The 24,810-nt window shown below is 46.5% G+C and overlaps 2 protein-coding genes across 2 annotated transcripts; both read right to left on the bottom strand.

The window, feature by feature from the left end:
• Window positions 1-788: 788 nt before the first annotated feature.
• On the bottom strand, window positions 789-10,548 carry LOC142585332 (uncharacterized). The gene is made up of 3 exons (XM_075696021.1): window positions 10,240-10,548; window positions 3,181-3,969; window positions 789-1,354 (listed from the first exon to the last, which is right to left on the bottom strand). The coding sequence occupies exons 1-3, from the start codon at window positions 10,253-10,255 to the stop codon at window positions 1,131-1,133; spliced, it is 1,029 nt and encodes a 342-aa protein (XP_075552136.1). The 5' UTR covers window positions 10,256-10,548; the 3' UTR covers window positions 789-1,130.
• A 9,924-nt stretch (window positions 10,549-20,472) lies between these two features.
• Window positions 20,473-23,798, bottom strand: LOC142584384 (uncharacterized). Its single transcript, XM_075694531.1, has 2 exons — window positions 23,015-23,798; window positions 20,473-22,283 (listed from the first exon to the last, which is right to left on the bottom strand). The coding sequence occupies exons 1-2, from the start codon at window positions 23,793-23,795 to the stop codon at window positions 21,763-21,765; spliced, it is 1,302 nt and encodes a 433-aa protein (XP_075550646.1). The 5' UTR covers window positions 23,796-23,798; the 3' UTR covers window positions 20,473-21,762.
• Between the last annotated feature and the right edge of the window lie 1,012 nt (window positions 23,799-24,810).

The raw sequence follows: 24,810 nt of genomic DNA, 5'->3' as shown, positions 1-24,810 counted from the left end.
TATTTACCCTAATTATTCTTTCTCATATATCAAATACAGTGTAATGGAGAGCTGTAAACGAGCGCATTGCGCAAGTCGTCCAAATGGCGCTTGGCTTTAATGCTTTTGGTGAACTCTGTCCTTAGCATCTCGCGTTTCTTTTCTCTGTCAAAACATATACCTGTGTTACCTGAGCTATGAAAACGCAATTTTACGCGCCACCGTCGCTGTAGAAATGTACAGGTATCGGGAGCTCTTCAACCTTGGTATAGAGCTCTTTTTCTGGACGTCTTCCTTCCGGTTTCTCTTGCGTGGAAACGACGTACAACGCTAATTTCTCATGCAAACTTTTACTGTAAGCAACCTCGCGCCGAATGGATGAAGTTTGACGAATGCCACTTATAAGAACTTAGAAGTCGGAAGCATACAGCTTAGGAGCACGTGTGAAGAGCGAGTAGGATTTTTGTCTGTTACGAGCATGTAAAGAATAGAGAAAACAATGCACTGGTGTCAGATTTCTAAACACAAAGGAAGCATTGAAAGTAGAATACAGTGGGGGCGTATAAGATCGACGACAAAAACGGTTTCCGTTTGTATGTAAATACAAGGGAATCAGCAAAGCTGTGCCAAGTTTTCAACGCAAAGGAAATTTTGAGGGTAGAACTCTGTGGTTGGATAATGCGTACGAAAACCCTGATTCTGCAAAGAATAAAACATACAAAGAAAAAAAAAAGATGCCAGTGGCCAGTTTCGAACCTGCCTCCCTTGCTGGATTTCTTCACTACCTACGTGAAATCAGATGCAAAACAAAAGCATAAGCACATATTTTCGTAGGCGCTGAACAGCTGACTAGAGGTAAGTTATCATTTTGTGCTTAACAATCGAGCAGTAGTCCCTCCAGCACTGGCCACACTTCTCCGCGCACAGGTCTTCGAATTATTGGGTCGTATGAGCAAACGGGCACCCCGTGAAAGACGGTGTACAAATACGGCACCACGCTTTTGTCCTCCCGGCAGCCAGCGCCCAGCAGAGGTGAGCGAGGATTCTCAAAGGCGTAGTCAGGCTGACGGCAGAACGACTATAGAATCCTGACAGCAGGAGCAGCAGATCCGCCTTTCCTTTGCCGGCGCTGTCCCGGTACGTTGCCCCGCTCACCCTCGCTGGAGATCGCCGTATTTCCAGTTGCAGTGAGAATTCCTTAACAGCTGCCTCTTGCGCTTGCACCGGTTAGTCAGCAGTCTCTGGGTCAGTCCCAGGGTCGTTATAAACATTACCAGTGCCAGGCTCATGTCCGGGCAGTGGTCCACCATGAAGAAGTTCGGAAGTGCGTATATCGGGCCCATGAAGGCGATAAAGCCCCAAGATGAGCAGTATCCTGCGTAAAAGAAGTGATAAACGCCTTCAAGTCATGCGAAAGTGACGTTGTCAGTTGAATCCGTTTGCGGAAACGACCTTCGACGTTGCTAACTCATGAAGCAAAGATTTTGACTCGAGCTCATTTCGGAAACCGCGTATTCCACGTTTGCCTTTCGACAAACATTAAGGTCGCCTGTTTCACATGAGAAACTCATGCTAATGATTTCACTCAAACCTAACGTCCATGGCGTATTAGTTAAAAAGCCGGCTGGTGCACCATGAACGGGGGCCAGACCAGTGTTTAAAAAATAAACATATCTCTTACGCTTTTGCATTAGGTGGCTTGCATATTCAAATATGTTGCCTCCATAAATGTGTGTTTCTTTTCTGCTCTCGGATCATTTGTGAACATGCTATGTTCTATAGCTCCTCCCTGTGTACATAAAATATGACACAGAAGGCAAGCGTCTCGACGGCCCCACTGATGCTTCTCTCCTGTTGTAAGGTGCTGATAAGGCAATACATTTATTTCCATAAAATATACAGTAAAGCGAATGAGGACGTATTCTATACGTTGTCTATGCCCCAAAGGTCCTAACTTAGTTTTTTTTTTAAATTATGAGCCTCATTGTGACGAGCTTGTAAACTTACGCATAAGTAGACGGCCGACTAATGCAAAGCCAGTGTGCGTTAAGGCTCTGTTAGTGTACTTTGCCCATTGCGTAGTATTTTCACGTTGCCATTTCTCTACGCCAATCTGTGGACGTAGAACAAGTGTTACCACTTACCCTCGTAAGCAAATCACTTACGCTTCTTCGTAAGTAAACAAATGCGAAAGCGTCAAATGGCCCATCGAGCAAAAAACCCGCCGTCTGTAGCAGCGAAACGGTACCTAAAAGTCCCATTGGCTGCGACGCCACGTTAAGAGCGTGCTTTGACAGAGCAGAAACGGGCGAATCGGAACACCTCCTGCAACTTTGGCACGCCGTGTGTTGCGTGAGTGGAGAGGACATCTTCGCGACGCCACGTCGCCATGGCGCGGCGCGACAGACCAGATACGGCGACGCGACGCTGCAGGGCAAGACGGGTTGTTGTCGGCAACGTCGGCGAGGCAGTCACGTGACGCGCGCTTGCGGCTGCCGCAGTTTCGCTCTCGATAGATGGCGCGCGACCCGTATCCTTCTTTCTCTTTCTCACCCCGACTGTGCTTAGCTGCGGCTCGCGCCTGCCGGCCTTGGTGGCCGCTGCTGCTCCCTCGGTCTCTCGTCGCGCAAAAGGTCGCTGGCATGCGGAATCCTTGATGCCTCAGCAATATCGTCCAAATGATTCCAGTCTACAGCCAACATGCTAACGTAGAAACTGTACAAAAAACGCACCGATTTAATCGAAAAACTCGATAACGTATGCCCCGCAGCAAAACTCAAGAAAAAAACATTACTCGCAGCGAAAAACTAGAAGAACCGCTCAGCGGCCTTCAAATGGACATTGATGCGTTCGCGTTCACAACTAATAAGAAGAGCTTAGATGTCCTCGTCTTTTCACGTGCTTTACAAAATGTGGTGGTTGCCGATCAGCACCGCTCAACGGAATGACCAGACTTCTTAAGTGCGCGCGACGGCGCTCTCCCGCCGGGGTGGGGCGGGGGGAGCCGCTCCGAGCTTTGGTGACAGTTTATCCGCAGCATGTGCAGGTCGAGGTGTTCTATCTGGTGTAACGTGTAGGCGCCCGCCCGACAGTACTTCTGTTTGGCAGTTTAATGACGTCGCAAAATCATGTTGGTTACCTTCTTTTAAACACACTTACTTTAAGGACATCTATATAGATATTTATACATACACCACCCACCTGATCTGTCCACTACGACGTCTGTGAACTGCATGTAGGAGTCCTCCCGCCAAAAGAACTTCGCCGCATGCGCAGTCTGCAGGAAGCACACCGCCGTCATCGCCCAGTTCCAGCCCGTGGTCTCCACCTGGGCCTTCCAGCTGACCAGCACGAGAAGCTGCCGAAGCATCATCCCGAACCGGCTGTTCGTCCACAGCTTGACGTCGAACCTCTTGCCCACGCGCGGGTAAAGCTCGAGTCCCCAGCAGAAGTCGAACAAGGCGCTTCCGGAGGGACCGTGTTCTCCTGGAGAGGGACTCGTCAATCCTTTCACGTAAAGAAGCACCGAAACGATGAAACCCTCGATGGTCAGCACCGCGACCAAAGACGGTATGGCCCGGTAGATCGGGTATCCTGGAAAGTCTTTCTCGGCCATGAAGTAGCCGGCGATTAACATGGACAGGACGTAGTAAGTGAATCCCGAGTTTCGGTAGACGGGCCTGAATCCCGAGGAGGTCGGTGGGCCGCGGTATGCTCTTCCTGCCAGCAGCGGGATCGAGAGTGCGCTGTAGAGCGTGAAGGAGACCGCGAATGTCCAAGCCTCCCTCGTGCCGAAGCCTTGCTCTGTGCATGCGCTGTAAACGAATTGCCCGAATCCTGACTTGAGAGCGAGGGACGGAGACGACTTGTGAGTGATCACGAAGGAGATGACGCACATTAGTGTGACAGGCATGCCCAGGATCAGAACGAGTGGTACCACCGTGTACCAGAAGAAATTTGGCGGCTGTGGTTTAGCCACCATGCTGGCACCTACGAAGACAGAAGCGTAAATTAGCAACGAACAGTGACACACATTTTTTAATGTAAATGTACAGTCGGAACCATGTCGTCATAAGTAGCCTGCTTTTTGTATTCCAACGACCGATGTTACCAGCATCATTCGGTGCTTCTGAGCTGACATGACCCATTAAGACATATGTGTACTCGTTTTCAGAATTGCCTATATATTTTATTAATGAATTACAAGCACAAACTCCATTACCCACGAATTATTGATAAACCGAAGTTTACGCCAACTAGTATTTTAAATCCTCTATTCCAAACAAGAGCAGGGCGAATCGGCTTTGATATGAAACTCCCTGCCTTTTCTCTTTCTTTCCTACTCCTCTTGGATATGAAATTAATGTATTATGAGAGACCGTTGGGATTCGTTTGCATAAGAAAAGAAAAAGCAGCGGCATGTTTGTATGAACATACATAACCTTATAGACACCTTTAACGGCTCAGTACAAAAAGTAGCAGTATGCTCGTTATATAACGATATAAAAACTAATTACGGCAATACAAAGGCGATTATCTTTAGACCAAACAACAAAGAAATCTCTCCACGCGTAGATATGGTTTTAAACTGTCCTAGAATTGAACTTGTTGATCCTTCTAAGTACCCAGGTGCGGTGTTTTCTGCAACTATGTCCTGGGATAGCCATGTAAATCTTCTAAGTCAAGAGAATGCTCGCATAACTGAAATAGTTGGTTGCTTGAAACACCTTCTCTCCAAACAGTCGAAATTGATTATCTATAATTCCTTATTTTACTCTTACTTAACCTACTGTACGTGTACTAGTCTGCTGGGGTGCTGTACCGGCATAGATTGAGTGTAGAATTTAAATTTAAAATTAAAGAGAACTTAGAGCATTTGACAACGATTTCCTGTTTAGAAGAAACAAAAAGAAATCACGGTTATAAGAAAAAGAGAGGCGACTCATGGATGATACCAACCGCGCGTTTAAACGAGGGAATGCAACGCTTATGCTATACGTTGCCATGTCTTCTCAAGCACTATGAGTGTATTAATACCGATTTGGTTTTTTGTGCTTCAAGCAAATTGCGCTTGAAAGTTGTAAACGCGAACGCATACTTGAGTAGCGTAGATACTTTGTGCATTGTGCTTATATTTGTCATCTTATTACTTTGACGATGTGATCTCTAATTACTTTCACAACCGTAGCAATTTAGTCCCGCTGGTATACCAGGGCAAAAGATTTTGAATAGCGCAAGGCCGTGGGAGAAGAACAACAAAAGATAGAGCTCTAACTAAAAAAAAATAATAATCGCGAACTGCACTTGACCAACCGGGACGATTTTTATTTCCCGCATAACGGGAATCGTTCGTAAACAGAACAGATGGGATGCTGCTAAACCTGAAGCGTTTATGAAGCTCTCGCGTTATTTCTCTTCCTAATCAAATGTGAGGGATGCGGAACATTTGTCTGCAGTGACAAAACGTTCACTCTTCGATATATGCCTTTATATACGCTGTGATCAAACATACAATTCAACGTTGTGAAACAGTCACAGCAACCTCATCGCAATAATACATGCATTGAGTGTAGCGGCGACCGCACTTGTATATCCTCGCATCACGCCCATCCGGTGGAATCGTAAAAATAAACGAAAAAAAAATTGACTCGCCATTCCTGCCCTGCGAAAGCGGATGTCCGGCGAAGCTATTGGACGCCACCACTAGAACTGCTCAGGGAGGTATGCAATGCTTTATTGCTTTATAGTAATGGTAGTAACGGTAATTTAGACTAATGGTAGTAATGGGAGTAATGGTAATTTTGACAACACGCCGCCGTCAGTCGTAATGCCGTTTCTTTTTCCCCTTTGCCGCTCCTCTTATTCACGCTTCTCCTCGGGAGCCCTAACCATGCGCTGCCTACCGATAGCGGTTCTGCAACAATGAAGTCAGTTCCTAGGCCGGTTCTTCTACATATAAATTGATAGACACGTCGCTATCCACGTCGCAAGCTGCCGTCGCCGCGGCAGCTTGCGCTGCGGTATTCTTTACCGTGAAGCGTATGCGGAGAGCGCTATATTGTTAGCAGGAGCGCGCATGTGGGTAGGATTGTTGTATTGTGACCTAAGGTGCCTTTCTCGTGCTGTGTGCTTTTTTATCGTTTTGTGCTTGTTCTTTATTGAAACGAATGCTGTTTTGCATGTTGCATGCGCGATTCCAAATAATCTACGCCTGCTTCACCTCCGCCGAGAGTCGGCCCGGTGTTACACAACCACCGCGATCGACCCACATTTCGAGCCACGCCCTAAGGGACCCACGGACGCGGACACGAAAAAGGCCGACCGACGAGCGGCTAACAGCGCTGCTGTAAAAAAAATATATGTGTAAAAAAAATAAAAGGGCCTCCGATTCACGTTGTGAAGGTGGTTGGACAATGAAGCTGTAAACGAGAAGTGGAACGATTACGCGTTGCGATGTAGCTTGACCTTATTCGCGTGGCGACATTCACGTGCACTTCGCCTCTTTATTAGCCTAAGACGTTTCAACGGCCATCGACTTGGCTTGCGCCGCTTACTTTGTGCGCCTACAAAGAGTGGGCAAAGGAGAAGAGAAATGCACTTAAACCACACTTTCGCTGTGCCTCGTAGGCACGCTGCTGTTCAGAAGCATCTCTCTCTCGCTCTCTCTCTCTCTCTCTCTCTCTCTCTCTATATATATATATATATATATATATATATATATATATATATATATATATATATATATATATATATATATATATATGTGTGTGTGTGTGTGTGTGTGTACGTACGCGGCCGTCGCAACACAAATCAGTTGCTAGGCGGGTTCTTCTTTTACATGCGAAAGTGTAGTTACGTCACTCCCTGCTTCGTATGCTACATTTTTCGCTTCCCGGCAACTGCAACTTATGCAACCGTAATCTTCACGGGAAACGCTTGCGGCGAAAGCTATACGGGAAAGCGAGCTTTCTGGTTCATTTCTTTTCTTTCCCGAGCACGGCCGGCGACGCCGCTGTCGCGCATGCGCAGAGGCGAGCGCCATCTGCTGGTGCTGCAAGGAACCCAGCGGTGCACGCGACACGTTCCTCCCGAGTTTTGCTGCGGACACGACAGACCCATTGCGAGGTAGGGTTATACAGATTTCGCTGTAAAATAGAAGTTAGCGCCCTGTCTTTCTTTGTTTCCTGCCCACGTCCTTGCGCTATTCATATTATAGTTACGTCTTCATTTTGATGTGATTCTTGTTTGTCTGTTTGTTTTGATGCAATGTATAATTATGCCTGTGCTGCTGTGAACCCTTGTAGTAGGGCCAGCGGGGCTTGTCAAGCTGCCGAAGGGCAGCTCTTAGTCGCCACTCCTTTGTCTGTTTGTGAAGTAGACGCGATAAAATTGATTGATTGAAACTCCATTGCGTACAAACGGTTGAGAAACCAAATTTTGTCCAATTACTGGTACTTAAAATCGTCTTTTCCAGAGAAGTGTCGGGGCGAAATCGTTCCTTCGATGCTTTGATGTGAAATTGTATAATGAGCAACGGACGCATTGGGATAATTAGGTGAACTTCTGGTATAGCTTACTTCGTTTGCGTTTGAAAAAAAAAAACAAGCAGCGGCAGACTTGTCCGAACCTGCAGAATTACGATTCGATTTTCAGCCATGTCTTTAATGTGACTAGTCCCCCTTCGAACAACCTCGAACCCTGAGCAATCTCCAGGAAACGCCTCAAGCAGCTGCAAACAGGCATTGACCAGCGTTCAATGTGGTTAGTGAAAACCTAGTTAATTCCGCTGACAACATAGCAGAAAATTTGGAGGACGCTGAAACTTTGCCTTTAAGGGTATATAATAATAATATAATATAATATTTGGGGTTTTACGTGCCAAAACCACTTTCTGATTATGAGGCACGCCGTAGTGGAGGACTCCGGAAATTTTGACCACCTGGGGTTCTTTAACGTGCACCTAAATCTAAGCACACGGGTGTTTTCGCATTTCCCCCCCATCGAAATGCGGCCGCCGTGGCCGGGATTCGATCCCGCGACCTCGTGCTCAGCAGCCCAACACCATAGCCACTGAGCAACCACGGCGGGTTGCCTTTAAGGGTGGCACGCGATAGCATTCAAATTTGACTCTCACGTTTCACAGCAGCTGCAGCTTATGCAACCGTAATGTTTTCATAGAAACGTGCGGGCGGCGAACGCAATGCACAAAGGGCAGGCTTTCTGGGGCGCACCGATCCTACTAGGAGAGACCTCAAATGACAGCTGGAAAATAGGTTTTTGTTTGAGTTTCCGCGTGACAGAATTATGTTCTCTCGTATATTCAAGTTGCAATCCGACGGTATCATGTCTGGAGGTTGTGTCGAGGTCGTACTTTACGAATCTCCTGACGCATCTTACTTTGAGAAATTCAATTAGTTCAGTAACGCATCTGCGCCACGCGGAAGGCCTGCGTGGATCGGGATGATTTTTCTCATACGGACAACGACGCCGACGCCGGATTTTCTGCGACACGGGGCCCATAATGCAGTCACGTTAAAAATGAATTGTATTCCTGCTAGGTCGCACTATAGCCTGATGCAGTTCATCGGATGATTTTAAATGAAGTGCAGTGCAGAGTCATGCTGGGAATCCTGAAGGTTTGCTTTTCACAAACCCTTTCGTTTTCTCCATAACAGCTATGGGCTAATGAGCCCAGAACACTTTCGGTCGTACGTTTTTGATACTCATACTTGCTGTTGATGTACTTTGATGTGCATCGGCTGCCGAGGAGTCACAGCGTGCTGCCCCTGCTTTTACACACATTACTGCTAATGAGTGTCAGCTGCAAATTGGCAATTTGTAGCCCTACTGCGGTAATTCATGGACATTGCCCGCGCGTTTTTAAACAGCCAGCAGACTACATCGGCTCTATGCCTGCACCCGATACGCTCACTGCAGTGTTGGCATTCTGCCGACGGGAGCAATGCTTCACAAGCTAACATCTTTTCGCGTACACGAGATGGGTATCATAAAGGTCTCGTCGATTGCACGAATAGATGATGGTGCGCTTCCTAACAACAGCTGACCTGTGTTACGTCTACGCACTTCAGCGTGTATTTAGTTTCAGTCCTGTGCTGGTGCTCGCCTGATAGTTTTCCACGCTCTTTTCCTTTACCTTTTATCGCCATCTATATCTTCTACAGTGCAGGGTAAGAAACCGGCATTGTCTATTTGGTTAACTTTTCCTTTATCTTATCTCTCTTTATCTCCAGAAAGCACCTCCAAGGAACTGCAAACCATTTTCGACATTTAGAGGAGGAGGAAAGAGAAAAGTAGAAGGCAGGGAGGTTAACCAGAATAACGTCCGGTCGGCTACCCTACACCGGGGGAATGGGAAAGGGGAAAGCAAAGATCACAGGGAGAGAGAGAGGAGGGAAGGAAAGAAGGAAATTGCGGCGAGTTCGCTGACGCGTGTGGTCTTACAGAAACTGCATTAATAGTCGCAGATGGTCGCCCAAACCCGTCTTCCTTCGACATTTAGACTTCCCCAACATGTTGAGGTGTGAATTTGTTCATGAACAGAACCTTCAGCTGTATGCCCTCGTAGCTTGAGTGAGGAAAAAACATCGTTCAGTGCCTTCGGGATTGTACGATCCACTCCTGCAGTGCCACTGCCTCGAGAACTGTCCTATTAACTCATACCAGGCAGCGCGCGAAGTGAGCTAAACACAAGCCTACCGGGGCACAGCGTCAGCATCGCAGAAAATGAAAAGTAGAACCAGAATAGCGAAGTTCGGGGGGGATATCCTGCTCTGCAGCCACAAGGAAGGTCCAGCGCAACGAGCAACAAGACCTGTCGCCGTGACGAGGAGGTGAGACTCACCTCAGGGTATTGTTACTGAGAGCAAGAAAACATGGTGGGAAGGCGTGAGCAGGGACGCCCAACATTTATAGAATGAGAATGCCATGGGGAAGCAGACGATGTGAAACATAGCAGCAGGTTTGTGCGTGAAATTCTCCAGAAATAGTGCTCGAGTTTAATACGTTTGGAATCGTCAAGGGACAAAAAGAAAATAAAACGGTGCCGTCATATTCTTTTGCATGCTATACAAAAGACTTTCTGGCGTTTTTTTTCTTTCTTCTTTTTATCAAGTTTGAGTAACTCTTTTCCTAGCTCATCATAGTTTACTCGCGAAGGGCCTAAATTACGACCAAGTGCTGGATTTTTCAGCTACATTTAGCGCTTCACTCTTGCATTATAACAATGGCAATGACGCTTACCGTCGGGTCCGGCCATGTCGTTCAGCTCCGGAAAAATTTCGAGCACACCAAGCTCACGAGCCGCCGTTCAGGTAGACTTCTGGGACTCTCGTTGTTCTGGCTGTTTTCGAAGGTGGTACATATATCGTGTGGGTCTAACTAAATCATAAGACGAGACGAAGCTGAACACCACACGACGAAGCTGAACAGCGCAGCGCTCTTGGGGAAATTAAAAAACATTGCCCTTGAGCTATTTTGCGAACGGTGCAAACACTGTGGCTTCCTATACTCTGGGCCGTTTGACATCGGCTGACGCACAACTGCAACAGGTGCGCTTACGGGTACACGTTACGTGAGGTGGTTGTACAGGTGCGTAAGCGGGTGACAAACGAATGCTTACAACACTCTGTGGAGTAGGAAACCTAGAACGCTGTGGTGGAATGCGGAAACACACAAAAAAATGTGCCTTTACGTGTCAGACAGCAGCGGTCCCATGGCGAGACGGAATAAAGCAGCGCACCTTTGGCACGGATGTTATTGTAGTTTCAATACTGCGGAACATGTGTTTACGAAGAGCAGGTATGGTTGTTCCCGCTAGCCCCGATATTATAGTATGTAACCTTTGTCAATGCTATGTATCTCGTGCGTTTAAAGATTTGGCATTTCACAGAGAATGCAGACCCGATAATATACTTCAAGTCCGCACAGATATTCCGTGGGAAGTTGTACACGCGTCCAAGTACGTAAGTCGATGCTCGTATGATTAAACGCAGTTATCTTTTAAAACAAATTGCACCACCAAACTCAACGTCATACACTTACAAAATTGTTTTAGCAGCGCGCGCAACGTACTACATGCTGCTGCAGTTGAGTGCGCAACGTTGTAAGCGAACTGCGCATGGCCCTCGCAAACAAGGACGCGTGATAAAGATCGTGCAACCTTTAGTGCGACGTATAAGCCTCTGTGCTCGCCGGAAATCCTGATTCATGCGGCGCTATATTAAGGCCAAAGTCGCAGTCTCGAGCTCGTAAAGTCTGTTTCACGGGTCGCGATCGTGCAGCCGCCAATAGTATTTTCGCAATCGCGGTTACCTTGCGCCTTTGTCTCGCTTGCACGAGAGCAACATCAACAAAAAAAAAAAAAGAAAGGAAACAGCCTGCCTTTCTCATGCCTAGTACCTTTCCAGTCACCTACTGAAATCCGCGAAATGTAAACGCGCCAGTGCTTCATTATAGGCAATAACTTGTACAGCTGAAAGACGAAAAAAAAAAATAGGTCGCGCGAATCAATTAAAATAATTCGAGCTGAGTGCGCGTGACTGGTGCGTCGGCTGTTTTATATGCGAGGCTACATTCGTGAAACACGCTTCGCAAAAAAAAAAAAAATTGTTAATCCGACTTCAAAATTAAGCCCTCACCAGCTGAAGCTTCGATCCCACGTGACGACACTTCTAAGCTTCGTCAGCGTGCGCAGCGACAGCTGGATGGCTCATGCATGTATATTATTCGATCATACGTAAGGATGTTGCGTAAGTAACGCCATTGCGGAAACGAATCGTCTTTTTTTTTTCAGAAGGCCGAATCTGTAATATAATCTTGCGATTCCACGGACTTCCAAAATAATGATGCCATCCGACAACACGTATATCACCCAACAAGAGAGAAAGAGAGAGAGAAAACAAAGAAACTAAAGGCAGGGAGGTCAACCAGACGACCGTCTGGTTTGCTACCCAGCACGGTAAAGGAAATGGGGGAGTATGTTGGGAAAAAGAGGGAGATAAACAGCGATTGAGCACCGCGAGCCCACAACAGGACACACGGAAATGTTACAATCGGTCACGGAGACCAGCGTTCCTCAAAAACAGCAGCATAGCGCCCGACTAGCTCTCTGCGCCATCGACGGATGTGGCCAGGGTCCAATAATTTTTGTTTCAGAGAGAATCCCTCGTGATTGGAGCATCGCGGGGATCACGTGTGGTGAACCACGACGGTTGACCAGCAACCTTCGAACAGAAGGCCTCCGCTACATCGATACCTCGGCGGCCTTTGCAGAGAGCGAGTCATTTGAAAGGGTGGCGTTGTTGCGTCGATGTTCGAAGACCGCACACCGTTTCCCACATGTGTGACAGTGGTTTATGTTGGTCAAGAGACTTTCAGAAATACATGTATCTTTGAGAGTGCAGCAAGTCGATTCGACACTGGAACTTCTTTTGTGTAGCGTCTCGCCTCCCTTAGGTCGTGGATGGACCGTCCTTCTGCACTACGGTGAATGGCTCGGAGCCGCTGCCGTGGCGCTTCGAATTCAGAAAATTTAGGAGTAGGTCTAAAACGCTCGTGGCTCTTTGAGCAGTGTCGTTAGTTAGCTGATCGATCGTTGCAGGTCGACAGTGTTGAGTTTTTTACATATCTTTTCCATGAGCGACGTGTGTTTCGGCCAGTCGATGCGTTGAAGAACTGTACTATACTGTGACTTGCCTATGCCTTCGATTTTAACACATGTTGAACCATGATCCCTATCATGCGTTTAGCTGTCCGGAAACCCCTTCACCCTGGCACTGAGGCATCATGAAGGAAAAGTTGAGTCCAAGCAGCTGCGGTACTTCAATCTCCGCCGAATCATGGGACTACCATTATTTATCCAGCAGAGTTCATGGTCTGAATCGAAGGATAGTACACGTCTTCGTCAGAAATTATTATTTAAGTGTCCTCATAGCGGATGATGCGCATTGAAATCGTCGGCAAAAATTCATGGTCCAGGTTTCGCTGCTAAAGTTGCACTTAGTCTTGCGTTGTTAAATGTGCTCTAAGGTAAAATGTATAGGCACCTACGAGCGTGAGTGAGACGTTCTTGAATTTTACACAACCCGCCGTGGTTGCTCAGTGGCTATGGTGTTAGGCTGCTGAGCACGAGGTCGCGGGATCGAATCCCGGCTACGGCGGCCGCATTTCGATGGGGGCGAAATGCGCAAACACCCGTGTACTTAGATTTAGGTGCACGTTAAAGAACCCCAGGTGGTCGAAATTTCCGGAGCCCTCCACTACGGCGTGCCTCATAATCAGAAAGTGGTTTTGGCACGTAAAACCCCATAATTAATTAATTAATAAATTGAATTTTACAGTCAGGCATACGTACTTATTGACGTCATCAGGTGTTACTGGGTGTAAAACATAAGGGAAATCCCATCTGGCGTAAACGATGACTTTGCTGCGGTCGTTACAGGCGGGAAAAAAACCTTCATAACTTGATAGGCGGATGGCGCTCTCAACGTCCGGCTCAAAAATGGCGACGATGGGGTATTTGTTCGTAAAAGCTAAGAAACGAAAGTCCGAAATGCGGAATTTACGGCCTCGGACATTGCACTGAGAGACAGACGCTTCTTTGACTTCTTTAACGAACGACTGCAGAAGAGCAGCCATGGTCCTTCTCAAGATATAAACTGTACTGGATTCAGGGCATACGGTATTTGAAGCGCACCTCGAGTCGCCGGAGTGTGTATGGCAGTCAGTAGTACTCGGAGCTTTCAGTAGGTGAAGCGCCAATAGTGACGGCACACGAAAAGAAATGCAGAAAGGACAAGGCGCTTCCTGTCTGTATTTCTTCTTGTGTGCCGTCACTATTGGTGCTTCACCTAGTGAAAGATATGCACCAACTAGCCCCACAACGTGTTTTACTACTTGGAGCATGTTCATAGGTGACCTTATCATGGTGACAACTTGTTTGTCGTCGTCTTTGGCTGCTGTCTGAAGGTTAAGCATGACTCGGCGAGTGCGCTACATGCTGCTGCTCCGCTGGCTAGCTTATCCTCTGCAATAGTGGCCACTCCTCGCGTGAGAGAATGGCCTTAGAGACTTTCTGCTTAGGATCCTCGCTGCTGCTATTGCTAGTTGTCTGTGGAAGTGTGCGAACTGTCAGCGGACGCGGTGCATCCTTAGCAATCGCAGGGGATCTCCTAGATCTCGCGCGTCGTGAACGCTGCCATGATCTTTCTCGGCTGTTGTGTGTGTTTTCCATGGTGCGCTTATTTTCCGTCGATCTGCAATGCACCATCTAGCCCGTATGAAGGTGTTGTTAAACACCTTAGCGGCAGCCTCCGTGTGCGACGAACCATCCCTGGCCATGTTGTCTCAAGACTCTTATCTCCCTTTTCACATGTGGACAATTCCTTGAAGATGCATCGTGAGAGCCTTGACAATCAGCATATTTTTTTTCTGCACGACGATGTCGGTGGTGTGCGACCCAGAGCATGTCGTGAGCACACGGCTGTATATGTGCAAACAGCACTAACGTGCACTATCCTTTGACGTTTGTGGCACTGAAGCGGCTTTGGTTACAACAATCGTACTATACTTGTCGGAAGTGACCAACCATGACGTGCGATGGTAGGCTGTCTCCTTTAAAAATTAGCTTCACGCAGCGCGAATTCTGTAGGCGATGGGCGTGCAATATGACAGCTTCCGCTGTCGCCGGCTTGATGAGTATGGGGCAAGCATCGTTGATGGAATCGTCTTTTGAAATCGCCTCTTGACGTAGACGATTGCATCAGCGAACGTAGACGAGTTCACTAGAACAAACTTCTGGTGCACCATAGGAATAGAGCAAAGTGACGCGATTATATGACGTGATTTCCGAGGGAAAACTCAAGTGCATGGGCGATGGGCTCGCCAGACTGGTCCGCCCGTGTTGAGCTGTTTGCGCTGCCGTTTGCGACTCGATACTCGCATATTTGGATGCGGCCAGCCAGCGCTAGCCCGTTAATCCTCGTACATACATCTGTCTAGGAGTGGAATAAATTATAGGGCAAAATGGCGTGAACTATCTGTCAGTAAGATGACGTGTGCGCAAATGCACGCACTGATAGCGCGTGAACGCAATTCGTTGCTTAAAAAGAACAGCGAAAGTTTTTAGCGAATGCCGAGGAGCGGTTGCGTCTGAACTTCTTGAGATTTGTCACATTTAAAAAGAACTCACAGTGCCTTAGTTATACATTAGTAACTTCTATGAGAGCGACGGATGAGCGAAGGCCAGTTTTTTATAACCTAGGAGTGGTCGGTTTTGAGTTATTTTTCAAAACAGTCTTGTGTGCATCTTGACATATGATCGAGTGTGCGTATATTCACGTATCCGAACAAGATAAAGGGCTCGTGGGAAGATGGACAGCAGAAATGACCAGCAGTGGCCGAACCCATCAGTCTGCTTCGACAACGCTTCGGCAAGTCTCCTTGTTTAAACTTTGGTTCCAGACTGAGGCTTCCTTTTGTTCGGGCACATTTAATGACTATTTATTTATTTATAGATGCTGCAATTCCCACGAGGGTATTCGGCACATGGGTTACAAAAATAAACTTATTGCAATACTTGCAAACATGAAACAAACGTGGACTCAATTCGCAGCATAGAAAACAAAATAACACTGTTCTAACAAGAGAGAGAGAGAGAGAGAGAAAGAACTTGGTGACGTTAGGTTGCTGTAGAAAACGTCAACACTCGGCTGAAGGACTTCATCATTAGTTAGACTTTTCCAACTCGTTAACATCTCTGAAGCAATTAACACGCTTGCGAAATGGAGTTACTGTCAATTGATGCCTTTGTCTAGTGCTTTATGCAGATGGGAACCAGTGTTTTTTTATATAGGGTTAGTAGCACCCTTTTGTATTGCTTAAAATGACACGTAGTAACAGAGTGCCACGTGTCTGGCCACATTAGCGAGGCTTTGGTCTGGCATATTTATGACGAAGTCTGCAGTGTTACTTAGAAACCTAATCATCAGGAACGTGGCATGTTTTCATTCCTACTGTCCCAGTTTTGTATGCGTCCGTGTGGTATCCTTTGTGTCACGATGTCGTACGACTCTTAGGTCGTGACACTGTATCCTTGCACGGTGTAACCAAAGCCTGAAATTAACTGCGACTGAAAAAAAGCAACGTCAATGTTTTGTACCAATCAATACGCCTTGCAGCTCTGCAAACTGTAGTTCACTGCAAACTATGTTTACGCATTGAAGTCCATTTGCCCCTAGTTGCAGTATGAAACAATAATGCGTTTAGAACTGCGATTGGTAAATCGCGAAGAATGTTTGTGGCGAACACAAGTTTACGATGCTCAAGGCCTGATAAGGTCCAGAAACTTAAGAGATTTAAGGAAGCCAGTAATGCTTAAAAAGACACCATAAGTTGAGACAACATTGCTGGTTATTACTCTTCGCATATCGCGAACTTTCTTAAAGGTTTAGCATATTTAATTTCAATTTGAAGATTTGGAATTTTTTTTTCCTGATTACGCCTGATTCTTGGTCGAGCTCTTCATTGGATACATGTACCGCAGTTCCCGAGGTCATCATTACCATCATGCCACTTTGGAGAGCACTTAACAGCGGAGTATCAGATTGACTAAAACGTGTTTTGCGACCTTAAAAAGATCATATGTTGCAATAAAGACAAGAACATTTATGATTGCTCCCATAAGTTCACTGAGGTCTGAAGCAAGGATGATCTCTGCCTACATTGTTGATCTCGCTATATGTTAAGGGCATAGAAAGACGACTGGAAAATGGTGAATTAGGGTTTGATTTATCTTACATTCGTAATGGGCAAAGGGTGCAACATAAGGTCCCTGGACTGAATTATGTGGGCGACATAATGCTGCTAGCTGACAATGCAAGAGATTTACAGAGACTTGCGAATATGTATTGCAACGCAGCGATAAACCTAGGCATTAGTTTGGCATAGAGAAGTCGGGAATGAGAATCGTCAACGAAGAGACGAGTAATAACGTAGTATCTATTCAACACCAAGTCATGCGTACAGTAAAGCAATTTATATACCTGGGCCTATACATAAACTAAGAAAAGAGTTACTCAAGCACCCATCAAGATAATCTGAATATAAAGGGAAAGCTGAATTCCATAATAATTAAACACAGAACACTATGGGGCTAAAATAAATATGATGTGGTCCGTGGAATATTGAGTGATGAAGCAGTGATGGTACAAGCTCTAACGCTCGAAAATGCCCATTCTGTGCTTAAAATCGGATATCTTGTCGGGGTTAGGAGTTAAGGAAAGGCGGGTAGGCCACTTGGCTTTGGGAGCCCACGGTAAAACCACAAATGAGGCAGTTCAGGGTGGTATGGGTTGGGCCTCTTTTGAAGTGAAACACAAAATTAGTCTTGAAAAAAAAAACTCATGAACATTGACAATAAAGGGGTGGCTAAAGGGAACAAGTGTCTGTACCTGAAATGCGTGGACACCGAATGAACGAAGAGGTAAAGGAAGTTGGCAACCATGTGCAGCGCAATTGAAAGGGTAATTAGAAAACTAGGGGTCATCAAAAATAATGTGAGAGAAACGGAGACAGTAAAGTGGATGCAAAGGATGATTAACAGAAAAAAACCACGGAGACGTATACAAGAATGGGAAGGAAGAAATTAGAAGAGAAAATCTGTAGGATGGCACACAGGGAAGTGCCTTGCTTTTTCAGGCTCGAGCTGGCTGCCTAAGGCCAAGAACATAGCGGAACAAATATTCGCAACAAAATGACGCATGTGTCCGCTGCAGCTAAATTGCGGAGCCCACTCAGCCCATCCTAATGGAATGCGAAGGAGTTCATCCAGTGAGACCCGTAGGTAACGCCCACCTTCCAGAAGCGCTTCGATTTAAAGTAGATGGAAGCATTAACTGGTCAGGAGTCGGGATAAACAAGATACATTTAGAAGACTCGTTGGGAAAAAAAAGCAGGGGAGGAGATTGATACGACCGGATCCGTTACAGGCATATCTAGCGACACGAGGGAGATAAGGTTTTGAGGGAGAGAAATAAGATTAAGGAAACGTATAAAAATGCTAGAATAAGAAGCATGTATACAACATACCTGATTAAGCTTCATAATCAACGTCTTTTCTATTCTTTCTATCTACACCCTTTCCCCTTCCCCCAACGCCGAGTAGCAGGTCAGAACATTGATTCAAGCCGACCTATCAGCTTTCAGTCATAATAAATTCCTCTCTCTCTCTCTCTCTCTCTCTCAAGCAGGCTAGGTTGTCATGTGTCACCGCCCCGTTTCAAAGGGTATTCCAATAAATCATCATGATCATCATCGTCATCTCCATGTACACATGAAAAATGGTGTATATAAGTCCAGAAATCCTGGCCATGTGACGCCGACATCAACCCCATGGCTATCAGGCCGGTCTCGCGTCGTCAATGGACCGTTGTGCGGGAGATCGGTTCTTGAGCGACAACTTCGCAAGAACCTTGTCTCGATGCACGCGCTCGTATATATACCTACTAGTGCTCAAGATAAATCTAAACTAGCATCTTGACATTTAACGTAGGAGCTGCTACACTTCTCAACTGCATACGTGCGCATTTTCGCCGATGTCACTGTCTCGCTATAGCCATGACCACTGTGTTTGCGTGCGTGTAACTGCCGCGCATCGGGGTGCCTTTTCACTTCAGCTGCTGTCGCGGTAGTTTTTTGAAATAGATTGTTTTTTTTTTTACTTCTCGGGTAGCACACGCAAAAGGCACTGCCCCGCGCGGTGTCAGTTAGCGCCAATAAGAGCTTTCTCTCTGCTAATTACGAAGTACAAGTCCCTGCTAGGCATGAAGGTGTGAGAAATAAGATACACGCAGTCAAAAGAGAGAGATAGAGAGAGAGAAACGTTTATTATACGAAGCAGTGTCCCGAGCGAGGCCGGGTATCACCATAAGGTGGGTAAGGCTCCTTAGTCCAAGAACCCTCTGGCTTCGACTGCCCTCTTGGCCCTGGCGACGAGTTGTCGTTGGTCTTCCAGGTCCCCGATGGTTAGCTTGGCCTCACACAAAATAGACAATAAAAAATACAAATACACAGTACACCGGTACATACACCAGCGTGTATGTGCACGCTCACGCTAAAGCTAATCATCTAGTCTCGTTAAGCGCCACGTATAGGTTTCAATGATAGTAAAATTGCATTTGATGGCGAAAGGAACCATCGATGCTTCTCCGCGGTTTAAAGAGTCCCACAATTCGAAGCTTGGGTCTCGCTGCTCTTGCAGCGCATTTTGGAGAGACACTATAGCTCTGTCTGACGGGCGAGGACAGCACGTGACTGCAGTTGCAGAAGCGGGAAGAGCAACTACACGACAATTTACTGGAAAACCATTACTTGCTGGGAATCGGGTGATGAGTTAAACATCACGCGCTATTTCTTCTCGTTGATTCAAAAAAGAAAAAAAGAGAAAGACCCAAAAAAGGAAGATTGAGGCTTCTATAATGTAAACGTTGATGGTTCGCGACCTCCGTTTCGAAAAATGACGTGCAGTGCCTATGATTTTTTCTTGATTCGCCCGGAACTAAACAGGCTGTTCTTGTGTGACGGTAACGATATCCTGGCTCTCATTCGGCATTTTCGACACGGCTATTTAGCACACGCGATCAGCTCGCTTTTTGCAATCCTGCAATGCTGGGCTTCGTAGCACCGGTGTAAAGCGTCGTTGTTTAATGGTGGTATTGCGGGTTCTAGCGGAAATATTCACCGTGTGCCTTAACGACACGGGCACTCAACTTGACGTATTGCACAGACAGCGCAGGAAATTATTCCCCCTTTTGAAATAGCTGGCGCGGCGCCAAACCCTCCGCCCCACCTCCTGCCTAGCACTTGTTTTTTTATTGTTTTATCTAGTCTGATAAAAGCCAATACGTTCGTCTTAGCATGTTGCCTTGTCTACCTCAGGTCACATACCAAACATAATTTCGGGCATGGCAGCCCTCAACTGAAAAGTTCACCTGAACCACTTATGTGAAATGTCATTCATCATTCGCAGAAGGCCTTACGCATATGGTTTGAGCCACGCTAAATTGAAATCGTGGTGGGGAATATGCGTCTTCGATCTGCGTACTTCGCGCGCGCTTAACTTCAGGATGAAATGATAGAACATAAACTACGATCAGTTTCAGTTGTAGATTACTTGACCAGAAGCGGTACAGTATTTGCATCACGACTCTGTTGTATTTAGCGCACATGGCACGCGACGGAGTCTTACCGAAAAGAAACAACATTGGAAAACAGTGTTTGGAGCTGCAGAGTGTGAAATACATGCAAGTCATGCCTTTATTTCGTACAAATCAGAACATGCCTGGACTGGGTATGTAAACGGCGTGCCATCATGTAAGCGCTAAAAGGATAATTAATAAGCGCAAAAAATAAAAAAAAATGAGTACTCGCAAACAGAAAGACAGTGAAAAGTAGCGCTCGTGAGCGCTCACAGCCGTTCGTTGCCCTTGTAACTTTCAGTGGTAAGTCGCAAGATGCATCTCCAACGATTCACACCTTTCTGAAGGCACCAATTTCGATTGGAGATTTCGAACACCCACTGAAGCCACCGAACAGGTAACTTATTATGATAGCAAACACTCCAGCTGGCACAGCCTTAGAGCTAAGTCGTCCTCAACCGACTTTCTTTGCGCGTTCGAGCCAATTTATAGTTCGTTTGGTACTCCTACAGAACGTTTCTTTTTTCCCCACAGAACTTGCCCAGAAACTTTCCTGAGTCATTGTTCATTTCTCTAGCTTTGCAAAAACTTGTTGGATTCCTTGCATTAGTGTAAATCGTATTTTTCGCAGGCTCCCTCTATATGTATATTTCCATTTACTCTCACGTTCTGTTGTACTTGAAGTTTCGTTGTTGTATAGCGATTCTTTTTTGTATATCGCGTATTGTGGAAGGCAGAGCTTAAAGCAGCGGGTCGCGCAAGTCGTCCAGATGGCACTTGGGTTTGATGCTTTTGAGGAACTCTGTGCTTTCTGTTTTATTTCACACTTCCGTTCTCAGTCAAAATCTATACTTGTGTTACCTGTGCTTTAAAAACGTACTTTTGGACGTTGCCAACGCTGTGCAAAATGCACACGTATCGGGAGATCTTCAACCTTGATATAGAGCTTTTTGTTTCAGCGTATTTCTTCCAGTTTTTTTTTTTTGCCTAGACACGACGTATAACGCTCATTTAACCTGTAAAAATTTACCAGAAGCATTTTTATGGCGAAGGAATAGAGTTTCACGCATGACAAGTATTAAAAAATGAGAGAGCTGAAGCGTAAAGCACGCATACACGCATGCCAAGCGAGATGAATAATGGGATCCAGGGGGCTAGAGTGTTTGCAAGTTACAAGCATATAAAAATACATAGAAAACGAGAAACTGGTGACAAATCTAGAACACGAAATAAATATTCAAGGTAAAAGGCAGCTGGCGTATTATAAGTAGGATGACAACACAATATATAGCTGACAATACATAAAGGAAAGAAACTCGAAAAACAAACAGAAAGGTTTCAAAGTTTCAACACAAAAGAAATATTGAGGATAGAACAAAGTGTCATTAGCAAGCCGCAACGCATTGCTTCTGCATATGATAGAAATACCAAGGAAGAAAGATAGCAGTTTGTATTTTATAACATGGACAAACTATGAAAAAGTAAATTCCTCCTTAGCTTCATTTACTACCTTCATGAAATCAAACGTAGATTGGAAGCATACACACGCATTTTCATTGACATCGACACTTCAGTAGATATAAGGTATCATCCTGTACTTGACGACGGAACAGTACTCCTTCCAATGGCGGCCGTACTTCTCCGCGCACAGTTTCTCGAATCGGTACGTCGTGTGCACCAAGAGGCACGCGTGAAAGACGGTGCTCAAATACGGCACCAGGCTTTGTCCTCCCGCTGGCAGCACCCAGGACAAGTGAGTGAGGATCTCAAGAACGTAGTCGGGTCGACGGCAAAACGACCAGAATCCTGACAGCAGCAGCACGTCGGTCTTTTCTTTGCCAGCGCTGTCCCGGTACGTTGCCCGGATTACCCTCGGTGGAGATCGCCAGGAGGAGCAATTGCCCTGAGATTCCCTGACCAGCTGCTTCTGGCGGTTGCACATGTACATCAACAGGCTCACAACCAGTCCCAGGGCCGTTATAAAAATTGCCGGGACCAAGCTCATGTCCGGGCAGTGCTCCACCATGTAGAAGTTCGAAATTGCGTATATCGGGCCCATGAAGGCGATAAAGCCCCAAGACAAGTAGTATCCTGCGTAAAAGAAGTCGCAATCGCGTACGAGTCAGCTGAACCTGCTTGTGGAAAAGAGCTTAGATATTCCCAACTCGGTGAAACAAATATTTCCTTTCGAGGAGATGTTTCCCAACCTGCACGTTCCACGTTTGACTTTACATGCGCTTTAAGATGCCTGTTTGTTATGAGAAACCTCTGCTAATTATTACGCTGAAACCTAATATCCTAAACATGTTCATTAAAAAGGCTAAAAAAGCTCCAGGTTCACCGTGAACGAGGCCAGACGAGTGTTTTAAAAATGAACGTGTATCTTATCTCTATTGCATTCGGTGGCCGTAGCACTTTAAGATATGTCACCTCCGTACTCCTTTATTGGTTTTACACCATTTTTGGACAAGTTAGGTTCTATATCTGCCGCCCGTGTACACAGAATATGGCACAGAAGGCAAACATCTCGACGTCCGCACAGATGCTTACGTCTTTAGTATATCTTTCACTGATAAATGTTGTGAGGCGCTCGTAAGGCTAATCTGCAGTAAAGTAACATATATACTATGTTGACTTTGTTAGAAAGGTGTTACTTTATTAAATTACGAGACCCGTGACGAGCTTGTAAGCTTTACAGATCAGTAGCGTGGCTGACTGTGTACATTAAGACTATCACGGTACTCTGGCCAAGACACATAGTATTTCCACTTTGCCACGGCTATACGTCGAGATCTGGACACAAAACTAGCATTACCACTCACCCGATCTGTCCACTACGACGTCCTCGAACTGCATGTAGGAGTCCTCTCGCCAAAAGAACTTCGCCGCATGCGCGCTCTGCAGAAAAGACGTCACCGCCATCGCCCAGTTCCAGCCCGTGGTCTCCACCTGGGCCTTCCAGCTGACCAGCACGAGAAGCTGCCACAGCATCATCCCGAACCGGCTGTTGGTCCACAGCTTGACGTCGAACCTTTTGCCCACGCGAGGGTACAGCTCGAGTCCCCAGTAGAAGTCGAACACGGCGCTTCCGGAGGGACCGTGTTCTCCTGGAGAGGGACTCGTCAATCCTTTCACGTAAAGAAGCACCGAAACGATGAAACCCTCGATGGTCAGCACCACGACCAGAGACGGTATGGCCTTGTAGATCGGGTAACCCGGCAAGTCTTTCTCGACCAGGAAGTAGCCGGCGATCAACATGGACAGGACGTAGTAAGTGAATCCCGAGTTTCGGTAGACAGGCCTGAATCCCGAGGACGTCGGTGGGCCGCGGTATGCTCTTCCTGCCAGCAGCGGGATCGAGAGTGCGCTGTAGAGCGTGAAGGAGACCGCGAATGTCCAAGCCTCCCACGTGCCGAAGCCTTGGTCTGTGCATGAGCTGCAAACAAAATGCCCGAATCCTGACTTGAGAGCGAGGGATGGAGACGACTTGTGAGTGATCACGAAGGAGATGGCGCACATTAGTGTGACGGGCATGCTCAGGATCAGGACGAGCGGTACCACCGCGTACCAGAAGAAATTTGGTGGCGGCGGTTTAGCCGCCATGCTGACACCTGCGTAGAAGCGTAAGTTAGATACGAATAGTAACACACATGTTTAATGCAACTGTATAATCGCAACAATGTCGTCAACACTAGCGTGCTTTTTTTGTATTGCAAGGACAGTTGTTACCGGTAATGCCGGTAACAACTGTCCTCTCAATACAAGAAAAGCACGCGTACTCATTTTCAGTATCGCCTACATATATTATTAATGAATTAAACTCCTTTACTGACGATTACTAGTATTTGAAATCGTCTATAAGAGCTGGGGCGAATCGGTGCTTCCTATGCTTTGATATGAAACTCCTTGCCTTTTCTCTTTCTTTCCTCCTCCTACTTGATATGAAATTAGTGTATCATGAGCAACGGGCCCGTTGACATTCGTTTCCATTAGAGAAAAAAAATTGACAGTTCCGCCCGAAAGGCGAAGCACTGATGGCGATAGCGAATTAATAGATAGCTGTGCGAAGTAAAGATAGTAGTTTTATCGGCCGCACAAACTTGTAAACATTCGCTTACTAACTAAATGCACAATGATAGAATGTGTACGCGTGCCTCAAAGAGGACGTAGAAAGAAACAGACGCACAGAGACAGCGCTGTCTTTGTGTGTCCGCTTCTTTCTACGTCCTTGTTCAGTCGCGCTTACACATTCTATCATGGCTTCAAATCAACTAGCCCGCCAACGTGTTTTAACTAAATTAACCAGCACAGTGTCACGCGCTCACAGGAGGTAAACATGAACACATCTCGCTCGATGAGCGCGGAAGCTCGCTGTGAAAATTCTGGACCGAAGAATCGCGGCAGCAGCAAGCGAACTGACCTTCACACATCTCTCGCTTCAACGCGAACAGAACGTCGAAAGCACAGCGCATACGAAGCTGCGGACACTACGCGCACTCTGCAAACATCGGAGATCGCTTTGAAGATGAGGCCCGCGCGGGCGCGCACTTTGGCCGCGTCGCAGATCGCTTTCGAGACACACGAGCGTCCGCAACGCCTCCCTACGGCATCCGCGAAA

The sequence above is a fragment of the Dermacentor variabilis genome, chromosome 6 (genome assembly GCF_050947875.1).
Source record: "Dermacentor variabilis isolate Ectoservices chromosome 6, ASM5094787v1, whole genome shotgun sequence".
NCBI lineage: Eukaryota > Metazoa > Arthropoda > Arachnida > Ixodida > Ixodidae > Dermacentor > Dermacentor variabilis.
The sequence above is the reverse complement of the archived record's forward strand: the minus strand, read 5'-3'. Positions and strand labels throughout refer to the sequence as shown.